A 12,234-nucleotide genomic window follows, 5' to 3' on the forward strand; every position below is an offset into this window, starting at 1 on the left:
AATGCCGTGCATGCAAGAAGGCCAAAGAATATTTCTGCGCTAGAGTTGTTCTGGCAGGAAGAATGAGGAAAAATGTAAGTCCCGTAAAACTATTGTTATTTCTCGGCGTGAGAAATTTGAGGTGTGGCGTGAGAGCGTGAGAACTGGTTGAAATGCGTGAGTCTCACGGCCAAAGCGTGAGACTTGGCAGATATGTCACATAGGTGTGAGCTGCTTGTAGCCGACATCAGGAATCTGAGGTGCATATAGAGGTCCACAAGTAAGCACTGAATGGCGTCAAATGCGGTCTAGGTTAGACAAAGCTCCATTCACAGAGGTGGCTGCAGAATCAAGTGCAATGTCATCCACATAAAAGTACAGTTTACAGTCCTTAACGAAGCAGCCAATATTCCAGGACTCTGAATTTCACCCTTAAGCCTTCTCGAGGTGTCGTGGGCCTAACTTAACGAAACATCGGTGAAGGAAGGTGCCCACTTGAAAACCCCCATGACATGCTGCATACTGCTGTTGGCTAGGGTAGGTAACTGGACATTTGTTATTTGTTTGTTAGCTTGCTGGTAGCATTTTTTTTTACTCTGGGTTGGGCTTCTAAATGTGTTTGACCTTGGGTTATGGCACGAGGGATAGTAACATCTGATCCTGTGTAAACGAATCCTGCATATACAGTGTAAACAGTAACAGACTTTACTTTTATTAATTAAAGAATATACATTAATATATTACCTTTGTGTTTCCTTGTTTATAATGCAACATAACTGTGATGTTACTATCCCCCAGCACTGTGTCTCCTGAGACACCCGCTTTTCCCCTTTACTGTGTCCCCTATGACTTCTACTGCCCCCCTTGTACTGTCTCTCTGTTCTCCAGTGTCTATAGTTTTTAGGAAAAACGTTTTCCTTCTATCACAGAGACTGCCAATGCCCCCCAGCCTGAGCTAGATTACTCTTCCTGGTGGATTGATTCACTACGTCAAATGTAGTAGTGACTACAGTCACATGTATTGATTGTAAGTCGCTTTGGAATATGCTAAATGCCCAAAATGTAAAAATGTAGGCTAAACATAACTATATAACTTACGTGCTAAACGTGCAAGGTCAGAGGTGCACGTGTGATATCACTTTTGTTGTGATAAAGTGGTTAGCAGTAGACATGTGGATTGATTAGCAGTTGTTTCCCCCCAAATACTAAACACACTCTCTGAACAATGCACCCATGTAGTAGAAAGTTGCATATTTGTAGTGTTGAGTCCTCCTGTCTAACTAGCATATTAACGACCACAACCCCCTTCAACAATGAAACCGGTTTGACCTACTCAGGAATCTGGTGAACAAGTTCATTTAAATTCTCACAAAGACTTGACCAAAACATCCTTTGTTTTCCCCTAGTCTGTCTCTAACACCGTACAACAGAGATACTGTGAACCGTGAATGTGTTTCTTGACAAGCTGACGTTGTTAAAAACATGTTTCTGGTGAGGGCACACTTGCTCACACACCTTCACTTTCACTGCTGCATTGCATTGCATCATTTGTTGCTGTAACTGTTGCAAACATATTCTGTTGAGAATGTACATACCCTAAATAACTGGTTATGCCTGCCTTCCAGGTCAAAGTCCAACCACGGGCCCCCCTCCTCCCCTGCTAGTGGCCCCCTGTGCACTTGCCCTGCTATAGACCCACACGCTTAGCGTCTATTGTTTTTCCTCCATGTCATCTGTCTTTAATATTGTAGTACTTGTATGTTTGATACACCAGCCTCTGGTCACCCCTTCAGAGTGAGGGTGGCGTGGTCAGTTATTATACGAGTTGCACAATTTTCCATATGCCACCATATGCCAAATAGATCGACCAATAGACAGTTAACGAAATAAAAAATGCAATTCCTATTATGTCTAATGCATTCCTTTGGTAAAGTAAGGCTTTATTATTTTATTTTTTTACATCCGAAGCTTTGTAAATATAGACAGTTTTGGGAGAGTGCGGGAACTGACCGATGGCAGGCATCAATGGGCGTTTCCTGATATTAAGGAACGCTTATATTAATATTAAGTAACGCCCCCAATTGCAGTCTGCAAATCGTGAAGCAGCGCGTACGGAACGGTCAAGGAATTTAACAAGAGGGTTTCTGAGTGAATAGCAACTTCCGCTATCGGTTGGCTTTGCCTTCGCGACGCTCCGTTAACGCTACGCAGTGCCCAATCAGTTTGGAGGGAAAGACTGTTAAACCAATCAGGATGAAGCAGAAGATTGTTAAACCAATCAGGATGAAGCAGAAGATTGTTAAACCAACCGCTCTCTCTCCTATCTGCTCCATAGACGCTTCGTGAGCAGTGAGACGCGCCAGCGACGGCCAGCCAACGTCTGCTGGTGAACCTGTGGGCAGAAAAAGAAGATAGATATGAGCTTTAAATGAGCTTTAAATAATACAACGTAATCCTTCGCCATGGCTAGATGGAGAGAGTGTGAGCCAGGTAAGAGCATGTTCTGTCTAACATAACCACGGCAGTGTTATAATCTATCTAATCTACGCAGCAACGCGCTGGAAACTTTCCGCCAGCTTTGCTTCAGGCTCATTGTTGGGAAATAAATGGCGCGTCTCGGAGGTATGGAGGACGTTGCTCAACAACAAGCATTTACATATCAGTTTCCCGTCATAACACGTTATTTATTTTTTATTCCAAAACTTTAATCTTACTCTTAGTTAGTACATGTATGAAGGAAAAGGTCACCTACGACCCCTGAAACAACTGGAGTTGTCTTAACAGGGACTACTCCTACACCTGGCCTCGTTGGCTGTCTCTGTCTCTATAAACCACTGGTTGAACAACCTGGGAGGTATTCCATCAACGTCGCTAAAGGAAAATCCTGGCTTATTTTTGATAACTCTCGCGAGACTTATCAGAATATGCCTGGATATTTTTAAGAACTCTCGCGAGACTTATCAGACTAAACCTGGATTTTTCTTTAGCGATGTTGATGGAATACCCCCCAGGTGGCTTGTTGTTATTAATAATGTAGTTATTCATAATGTTGTTGTTAATAATGCTGTCTAACAACCTTGTGACAAATTCCAGCACTTTAGGTTTTGTTTTTGTTGGGCCACAACCGTGTAACTGAGCTAAATGCTTCAATTGTGTAATGACGAATGTTTCCCTTCTGCACCTCTTTCTTTCTCCAACACCAGATCGGGGGGATCTCCTATTGGTGGTAAGTAAAATTTCTGATCATGGTTATGAGTTATGGTTTATGATTATGGTTTATGTTTGTTACTTTTGGCGAATGATTAAGTCGAGCATAGGTTGTTGTTGGAGTGGCAGTGGCCATGGTGGGAAACGCTTTACACTTTAGGTTCAGGAAGTAACCAGCTAGGCTGGGGGAATGATGACAATGCATTATATCCTGTTACATTCCCGTTATTGACACACAGACATACTATTTGGCAGCATTATGAATGCAATAATTTATACAATGTATGGTTGTATCTTCCTTCTTACTTCACAGGAAAAGGTCATGGATTACATGAGAATTCATCATCGTGGAATAGAGCCTGTGCAGATTGGAATTCTGGGTAAGAACAGTAAAGATTATACCTCAAAGTAAATTAACAAACTAACCATATTTTAGAAGTATACATAAGGCTCTATCACTTTGCTTAATAATAAGATATGTAATTGCAATTCAATAATTCTTATTTAGCTGGACTATACTAATGAATCATTTTACTTTGCAGTTTGGTTTAAGCCAAACTGCAGCCTGTGGAGTTCACTTTTAACTTTTTTCCCCCACAGGTTTAGATTTCCATAACAATCACAAGTACCTGGAGAACGACAGTTATGATGATGAAGACAGTAATTATATAAACAATAGTGACAGGACTACTAGGACGTACTGTGGATTTACGAGCAACTTCATAGCCAATGCAATAGATTCACGACGGCATGCCACTACGATGGCACTTCCACTACGCTATGACCAAAGAGCAATCAAAGAAGCCCCTGCTCCTAAGACGTACCCAACTGAGAGTGTGAGTTGTCTGGCTTGGATGTCTCATGAAACCACTGTCTGTAATAGACATATTTATTACAAATGATATACCTTTTGGTTTTGATATATATGACTTGCAGGTACCAGATAGTTTTATTAGTATAACTGCTCCATTATGTTTTTGTTGTTATAGAGGACTTGGTATACAAATGATATACACATGGCTTCAAATTATGTTTAAAGAAAGTATTGCTTCCCTCATGGAGTTGATTGAAACACATCAGAAATCAAGAGCTATTTGCATGTGAAAAGATGGATTTTGCTCCGTTGCATTAAGCTTTGAATACTGTACTATAATATTACAACACTTATCTTTTAACCCCTCAGCATGCTGAGAAAGTTGCCAGGCTATCAGAAGAACAGCGAAAGATCAAAGAAAGGGCTAAGAAGAAGCGTCTTAAAAAATTGGTGAGTTTTGGAGTGAAAGGTGTAAGGAGTGCTAGTTTACCCCTAACTCCAACAGTACCACCGGGAGGCTGAGATGGGAACATTGTTTTGTTTTGCTTTCTGATTATATTTTCTCCCCCAATTTCTGGCCAACAGAAACAGAAGGAAAGAAAACGGCTTCATAAAGAAAAAGAGAATGCAGTTAAAAATGTGCAGGTGAGTTCTGTCAAAGTATTTGAGCTCCTGTAATGTTGTATTGCTATATATTTAGTTAATGCAGACAAAAACAGAAAATACCAATCGGCATTGTAATTTGAAAAACTTCCTTTATGACAGGTAAATGGTGACTCGGCGGAGAGTACAGGCGTAAATCGGTCTAACAAGGATAGTCCTAGCACTCGTGCTACAGAAGGGAAGCAGGACACATATGGAGATACTGACTATCTAGTATGGAGCAGTCACAGTGACAATAGTGACAGTGGTGAAGATTCCAGTGATGACGAGGAGAGTGAAGAGGAGAGCATTCACAGCAACTCTGAGGTTGGAAAGGGCTTGCTGTCCATCACATTCCATGTTTAGAATTATGGCTGTTTAATATAAATTGATCTTGAGTTGACCTTTTTTCTCTTTAATGTCCGATCAGGATCTGGATATGAATAGCTGTTTTATATCTAAGGCTGTTGACATAGCAAAGCGTAAACTTGCCCAGAAGCCCAAGCCAGAGCGAAAGGAAACAAAGAAACAAAGTCCAATTGTTCAATTCCAATCAAGTCCAATTGTTCAGCTCAAGGACAAATCAAATCACGGACAGAAGGAATTAATAAAGGTGGAGGCAAGTGGTGCTTACTCTTTAAACACTCTTTTCAAGGGGATATGCATTCCATTTCCATTTCTAATGAATCCTTAATGGGCAATACAACAGTAATACTAATGTTACAATAATAACTCGCAAGCTCTCTGTCTTGTTGCCTCACAGAATTCTGCTGTACTTAGCACGGAAGATATGGTCAAAAGAAGTACAGAGCTAGCTGGTGAGTTTGGTCTAAAATGATGTCTGTGTGTCAAAGGTGTGCAAACGATGGTTATTTATGTATAGATTCATGTTAATTGAAAAGGAGTAGAGGTTTGATATTAATGCTAATATATTTGCTACACAGCATTACAATGAAGTCTCAATAAAAACATCTTCTCCGCAGTAATTGGGAATCAGTTTGCCGGTGCTGGCCGTTTTGACATGGCTGTGAAGTATTTTACAGATGCAATTATGCACAACCCAAAAGAATTTCGGTAAGAAATACGATCATGTTGACATTCTAAAGGGGTTACCAGGCAATGATTACTTCCCACAATGATCTGCTGACTCGAGAAGCATTCATTTGGTGTCAGGCTGTGATGGCCACTAAGGACTTCTCTTTGTCTTCCAGGCTGTTCGGCAACCGATCGTTTTGTTTTGAGAAAATGCAGGAGTATGAGAGAGCCCTTACTGATGCAGAGTTGGCCCTCAACATGAGTCCTGGTTGGGTCAAAGGACTTTACAGGAAGGGCAGAGCTCTGGCAGGTCTAAAGGTAATGTCCCCAAGGCCTTGTGGCAACATGACACACACCACTATACTTAAACAGTATTGCTCATTTTGTAATGCCTAAATCATTGCTAACATACGTGTAGGAATTCTGCTTAAAGGCCCGCTAAAGTGACTTTGATTTCCATATCCAATAATTTCTGTGTAAATGTTAGCTTACATTCTTTAATTGGTTACTTAAAAAAAGAAGATGAAAGTAATTTAAAATGCTAAAAAAGAAGCAAGAACTAGTTTTTTTTGCTTATCACAATTTCTCAAGTCAGTGGACTACAGGATGGACTGGGTGTGTCGCTTTCAAATTGATTGACAGTTCACATTCTTGATTGATAGCTCGTCTTATCTGCCCTCTGTGTTTTTTAACTGGCTATAATGTTGACCAATTTGTTAGCAGCCTACAATGTCAGGATTTGAGACATTTGTATTTGCAGTTGAATGCTATTACATTTTTGTTTAGTTACTTTACTACATAAAATTATAGCTATAATCAGGTACATTGTGGCATTTTACCACACGATTCTAAATGGACAGTTTCATCTAGTCTGGGCTGTTATCTGTACCTGCTGAGCTAAAATGGTGGTGGTGACGGATGCATAACCCCTTTTACTCATGCCAATCCAAAACTTAGCATTTGAGGGAGAGTAGCATGGCTAGACTTTTACTGGAAGACTACTGGAAAACACCAGAAATCACATTTGTCATATTTTACCTTTTTATGTTTTTTTGAATTTTGTTTAAAACCAAAATACTGGAAACGATGATTTTCAATTTATTGGGCCTTTAATGAACTTCAAGAGAAGATTTTAAGTTGTTGCCCACTTGATAGCATAGCCAATCATACTTCCTGTTATTCTGTTTTGCAATCTGTTTGGCATATTTGGACTGAGAATGTGTGATCTTGATTATAAAGAGCTAACAGCTCAGAGGTTTTCCACAGAGATATGATGAAGCCACCCAGGCCTTAAAGCAAGTCCTACAGCAGGACCGCTCCTGTGCAGATGCTGCCCATGAACTGATGAGAGTCCAAGTAACACAGCTAATGGTGAGTAACTGTACCATGAACATAATTGACATTACTGCACGACAATGGAATACATCAAATAAGTCACGTGCAGGCAGCACGTGTGTAGGCAGGCAGCTTTACACATTTTTGGGAAAATAATTTGAGTTACCATTTCATGTCATTAGGTACCATTGACATACACATTTATCTTTACTAAACCGGTTTAGGCATAGTAGTGTTAAATGCCATAGAGCAGCTTTGAATGTTTTTTTTATTATTTCCAATTGTGTGTAATTATTGACTCGGTGCTTCTGGGAACTTGTGGTCTTGTTGCAGGAGTTTGGCTTTTCCCGGGAGCAAAGCTCAAATGCCTTAATCTTTCATGGGACAGTGGAGAAAGCGCTCGAGTCACTGGCCCAAATGTCTGGTGAGAGATTTGGAAATCCGTCCACTTTTTCCTGTACAAGTTTTTAATGTACCGGTACATGCAGTTATTTCAACGGACATACCTTTGGCCTTGTACACACTGTCACAGTTTTGTTATGGACGTTTTCACTACTCATATGTTGGTGAACACACAAATGTTGATGACATTAGCATCTGGCTACTGCAGTCTTTTATTAACACTTAGAGTTTTACATCAAAGCATTATGCTGTTCACTCTGAGATGAATTAACATGTGTTTTATCATGATGTGTTCTCATCTTCTAGGGCTCCTTTATAAAGACAGTTTTCCAGCTGCAAGTCCTGCCCACCCTGCCAAAGTAGAGAGTGCCTACAGAACACCAACTGCTGCCTCTCCCCAGCCCCAACCTCAGCCCCAGACCCAGGATACACCAAAGCCCCAACCTCAGCCTCAGCCTCACGATACACCAAAGCCGCAGCCCCAACCTCAGCCTCAGCCTCACGATACACCAAAGCCTCAGCCTCAGCCTGTAACGCCTAAACTTGGAAAAAATAAACCAGACGGGTAAGTGACCAGGCAAAGCCTGAATTTGACATCAAGGTTACCAATACATATCTTGAGTAATCTCTAGCCATCTGTACCAGCTAATGTGGTACTGTGATACTGTGTGGTCAAAAATGACATACCGGTAATTTGCTGTGTATTTCACCTGCAAAGACATTCTAAAGACTGTATGGAAATGTGTTATGCTATGGTAAATATAACCATTATGTTTTGGGTTTTTTGTAATTTTATTCACTTGCTCTTCATCAGTGAACTATTCCCTATTTGGGTTGGAAACCTGGTTCCCTCAGTATCAGAGACTATGTTAAAGAGCATATTCTCTGGGTAAGTAAAAGTTCTTCACACCACATCTCACCCTGGCGGTAGTGGGCACAACTTTCTCTAAAGGTCACTCATATGTATGTTATAAGAGCGCATCACTTGTTTCCATGGCTGAATCTCAAGATTTCCCTCGATTTCTTGTGTCCCCTCACCTCTTCTTACCGTGGACCCGTGTTTGTGCTCCAGTGTGTTTTGAGGAGGAGGTGTGGACAGGATGTGAGGAAGTGAGAAACAAATAGTTTAAATGTTTCCCCCGATCTTCTCTTGCAGATCTGGAGTTGTTCATAGTGTAAAATTCCTGCGTTTCCGACGATGTGCCTTTGTTAACTATTACAATCCAGACAATTGTGAGAGTGCTATCGGGACCTATCACGTAAGTGTCGGGGTCTTTTTATTGGGTATCTATTGGGTCTCAAAACACATAATGTGAACATGTATAGAAAAAAATACCCTTTTTCCCCAAACCAATCTTTCTTTCAACATACTAACATACTAAATGCGTCATGAAGAGGAAAAAAACAACAAGTCGCACCGGACTATAAATCACATTTAATTTAGAAATGTATTTCACAAAATCCAAGACCAAGAACAGACATTTAATCTTGAAAGGCAAGTTATTCAACTACACAATAGCACACAGAACAACAGTCTGAATAGGTGTCCGGTATGTTAACGTAACACATTAACAGTTATTCAGCTACACAATAGCATAATGAACATACCTGGGAGGCTGAATAGGCCAAATTAACATAACAAGCCAGCGAGTCCGACAAGCAAGTTACCGGTAAACAAGTTCACGAAGCTCCCGATCTCATTCACAAGCCCAGAGCGCCCTCTCACGACTGTAGATGGTAATGTTTACTCCTTGGTTCATGTCAGTCAGTATGAACGAAATTTTTAAAAACATGTTTAATTATATCTCTTTTGATATATAAGTCGCACCTGACCGTAAGTCGCAGGACCCGCCAAACTATAAAAAAACAAGTGTGACTTATAGTCCAGAAAATACAGTAAGTGTCTTTTGTAGGCAGATGTGTACACTAGACCTCCTGCCTACCTGCTTGCTCTTCTCCTTAGCTGCCAACCTTTGTACTTGCTCACTAACCTGCTAAACCTACCCATGTCAACTACTTATCTGTCAGGAGGCTGGACTGGGTTCGGTGGGTGGATGGGTGGGGGGGTGCCTGGGTGGGTCAGGTAGATGGGAAGTGTCTGATGAAGTATGATGTATGTAAACTTTAGTAGGGTCTCTTGGCTGACCTACAAACTAATCTTCGTTATGAATGTGATGTCTCTCTCTTTGGTTCTACAGGGGAGAGAAATCCAGGGCACCAGGATCTCAGTGCGCTACCCAGATAAAATCGCCACACACCTGGGCATATCCAAGTCAGCCCATCAAGCTTCTGACGTGCCCGGTCACGATCCCAGGTGAGCAGTAGGCAGATGACAAATCCAAACAAGTGAATTTGAGGTTGTTTCCTTTGAGCTTCCATACAACGCCAAACACACTCCCAACAAACAACAGTGTTGTGGCAGCGTGCACTTACCCGCCAGTGTTCGATGGCGTTGGTCGGGTGATGTTTTGTCCGATTCTGCATTCAGTCGACGTTGGGGTTTGTTTGGCAAAAGTCATCATCGTTCCCCCGTCTCCATAACAACGTGGTTTGTTTCCTGAAAGTGAGCATGCGGCTGGTTACCCTGGTTACCCCCTCTCTCACTCAATGACTAACTTGCAGAGAAGAATCTGTTTTCTATGAGCTAGATTTGGCTACTTCTGTATCATACTGTAGATGACAGGCCTTTTTACTCTACCAATGTAGTATACTTCCTAGTGCAAACCTCTGACCAGACAAACCTCTTTGTCACAGTCACAGTTAATGAAAACGATAATTGTCATTCAGAATGTTTACGGTGAACAAATACATAGTTAAGCAATATCACACAAGAGGGAGTGCTGTTATATTGAATATCAGCACGGCTGTGATTCGGTCGTAGGTACGAGGTCGCAGGCCGAGTAGAAGACAATCACAGCCGTGCTGATATTCAGCATAACAGCACGACCTTGAGTGTGATACTGCTTTTATACAACAGTTCTACAGCGCCATTTAACAGTAATAAGCGACAACAGATAATGATTTGTTTGTTTATTTAATCATTTATTTTGGCTCCGCCAACAAAAAATAGTTCTGCAACTGAACTTCAACTGTACTGTTGCCTAGTAACCCGAACACAAACATCCGCAGGCTAGCTACTTTGTATTAACGGTTATTTAATAGAACACCTGAGTGATGCATCTAGTTAAAAGTTCCAGTGCTATTATACTGTATATCAGCACTCATGGAATGCCTCTTGTCCAATCAAATGACATGGTCGTGTAGAATCTTCTTGTCGGTAATTAGATGTTATGGATCGATCTATCGAGGATTTCGTGATCTTAAATGCGTTGTGTCATCTCAGAATAGATCAGGTGCGCAGCATACACGATTTGACAAGAAAATAGAATGTTCAACACGGGTCGGAATCTCTGTACTTGATTTATTAAGACAGTCAGCGAATGGTTCATTCAGCACAGTAACCAGCATCCGGCATTCCACGACATCATTATGAAATACAGACAGGTTAAATACTCTCTCTACCAAGGACAGATTGACTCCTCGGCAGCTTAACCCATCTACCTTGACCACCCTCTGTCTGTGCCCTGGCGCCTAACCCCCAAGGTCTTTAAGATAACAACCTGCCGAATCTGTATATTGTGGCGTTATTGCTGTATATTGTGGCGTTATTGCTAATCCTGAAGAGCAGGCTGACCTGGAAGGAACAGAATGTGTGTGTCTGAGTGACCGGAGAATAGAGTGTGTGTGTGTGGGTCTGTGTCATGTGTGTGTCTGAGTAACAGAAGCATAAATGTTGCTAGACAATCAGTAAGATCTAACAGTCGGAACTAACTGTTATAATATATCTGTAGTAATTGTGACTTCTTCATCCCTTGCAGCAGAAGAGAATGCTTCTTCTGGAGAAACCTTGGCTGCAACAGGAGGCTTTCCTGTCCCTTCTTGCACATCCTGGAACACAAGGGCATCAGCAGGCCTGATGTGCAGACCTCAGACTAGTGACCACCGCTCCACATTCCAGTCGCCTCCACCCTGAATAAAACCACTCATCACTTCTAAAGACGGCCTACTCTTTCACAAGTAACAATATTTCATGTCCGTCATTCTCCAAGCAGTGTTTGCCAAACAGTAGACACACTTGTGGCGGGCAGTGACTTGATTCCTTGTAGTTTGTGACAAGGAATTGTATTTTAGGTACAAGGAACATTTTTTAAAAGTTGTAGGTTGATCACCGCATAAAACAAGTGTTATGGAATCACCGATCTAGAGCAGGCATTTCTGTTAGTCGTGCTTAATGTTAAGCAGGGGTTTTAATTGGGTAGGATTTGTTTTACTGTTTCTGTGTTACATAGGGTTACGGTTAGTTGACATCGCTGTATGAAGCTGGCTATGTTTAAGATTTGTGCATCAAGATATTTCTCTGTAATACATTTAATTTAGCTTCTTGGTCGTGGATGACATATCAGTGTTTATCTTACTATTTTCATATTTAAATCAACTGCGTTCCATTTTGCCATACTAAGAAACGGCCTATCGAGTTTTGTTATCCTGAAATTATGATTAAAGATTTCATACTTTGCTCTCATTTGTGGTATGATTACTGATATCTTGACATATATAAATGTATTCATCTACGCAAGGATACTGTTCATTGACTTCAGCTTAGCATTCACCATCATCCCCTCCAAGCTGGTCATCAAACTCAGAGACCGTGGCATCAGCACCTCCCTCTGCCACTGGACTCTGGACATACTGACCGACAGACACAAGTTTGTTAGGTTAGACAACCACACCTTCTCCACACCCTGACCCTGAACACTGGT

General features: G+C 41.3%; 1 protein-coding gene across 2 annotated transcripts; it reads left to right on the forward strand.

Moving 5' to 3' along the window:
* The first annotated feature begins 2,330 nt into the window (after nt 1-2,330).
* LOC308168432 (uncharacterized protein) lies at nt 2,331-11,996 on the forward strand. 2 transcript variants are annotated; one of them, XM_080543020.1, is made up of 18 exons: nt 2,331-2,469; nt 3,183-3,205; nt 3,500-3,566; nt 3,787-4,022; nt 4,370-4,450; nt 4,586-4,645; nt 4,766-4,969; nt 5,073-5,261; nt 5,406-5,460; nt 5,626-5,716; nt 5,854-5,995; nt 6,944-7,048; nt 7,346-7,436; nt 7,721-7,979; nt 8,229-8,303; nt 8,571-8,673; nt 9,613-9,728; nt 11,293-11,996. In XM_080543020.1, exons 1-18 carry the CDS (start codon nt 2,442-2,444, stop codon nt 11,408-11,410), a joined length of 2,043 nt encoding a protein of 680 aa, XP_080399146.1. In that variant the 5' UTR covers nt 2,331-2,441; the 3' UTR covers nt 11,411-11,996. The 2 variants fall into 2 exon arrangements, with proteins under 2 accessions (XP_080399146.1, XP_080399147.1); XM_080543021.1 differs by having other exon boundaries at nt 5,073-5,255.
* The last annotated feature ends 238 nt before the right edge of the window (nt 11,997-12,234 follow it).

The sequence above is a fragment of the Nansenia antarctica genome (genome assembly GCF_963989245.1).
Source record: "Nansenia antarctica genome assembly, chromosome: 12".
Lineage (NCBI taxonomy): Eukaryota > Metazoa > Chordata > Actinopteri > Argentiniformes > Microstomatidae > Nansenia > Nansenia antarctica.

Excerpts from the sequence above, each read along its gene's own strand:
- LOC308168432 (XM_080543020.1), top strand. The coding sequence starts at position 2,442 with ATGGCTAGATGGAGAGAGTGTGAGCCAG. Across the intron at positions 4,646-4,765 it reads ATGCAGTTAAAAATGTGCAG|GTAAATGGTGACTCGGCGGA; the intron begins GTGAGTTCTGTC and ends CCTTTATGACAG. Across the intron at positions 5,461-5,625 it reads AAGAAGTACAGAGCTAGCTG|TAATTGGGAATCAGTTTGCC; the intron begins GTGAGTTTGGTC and ends TCTTCTCCGCAG.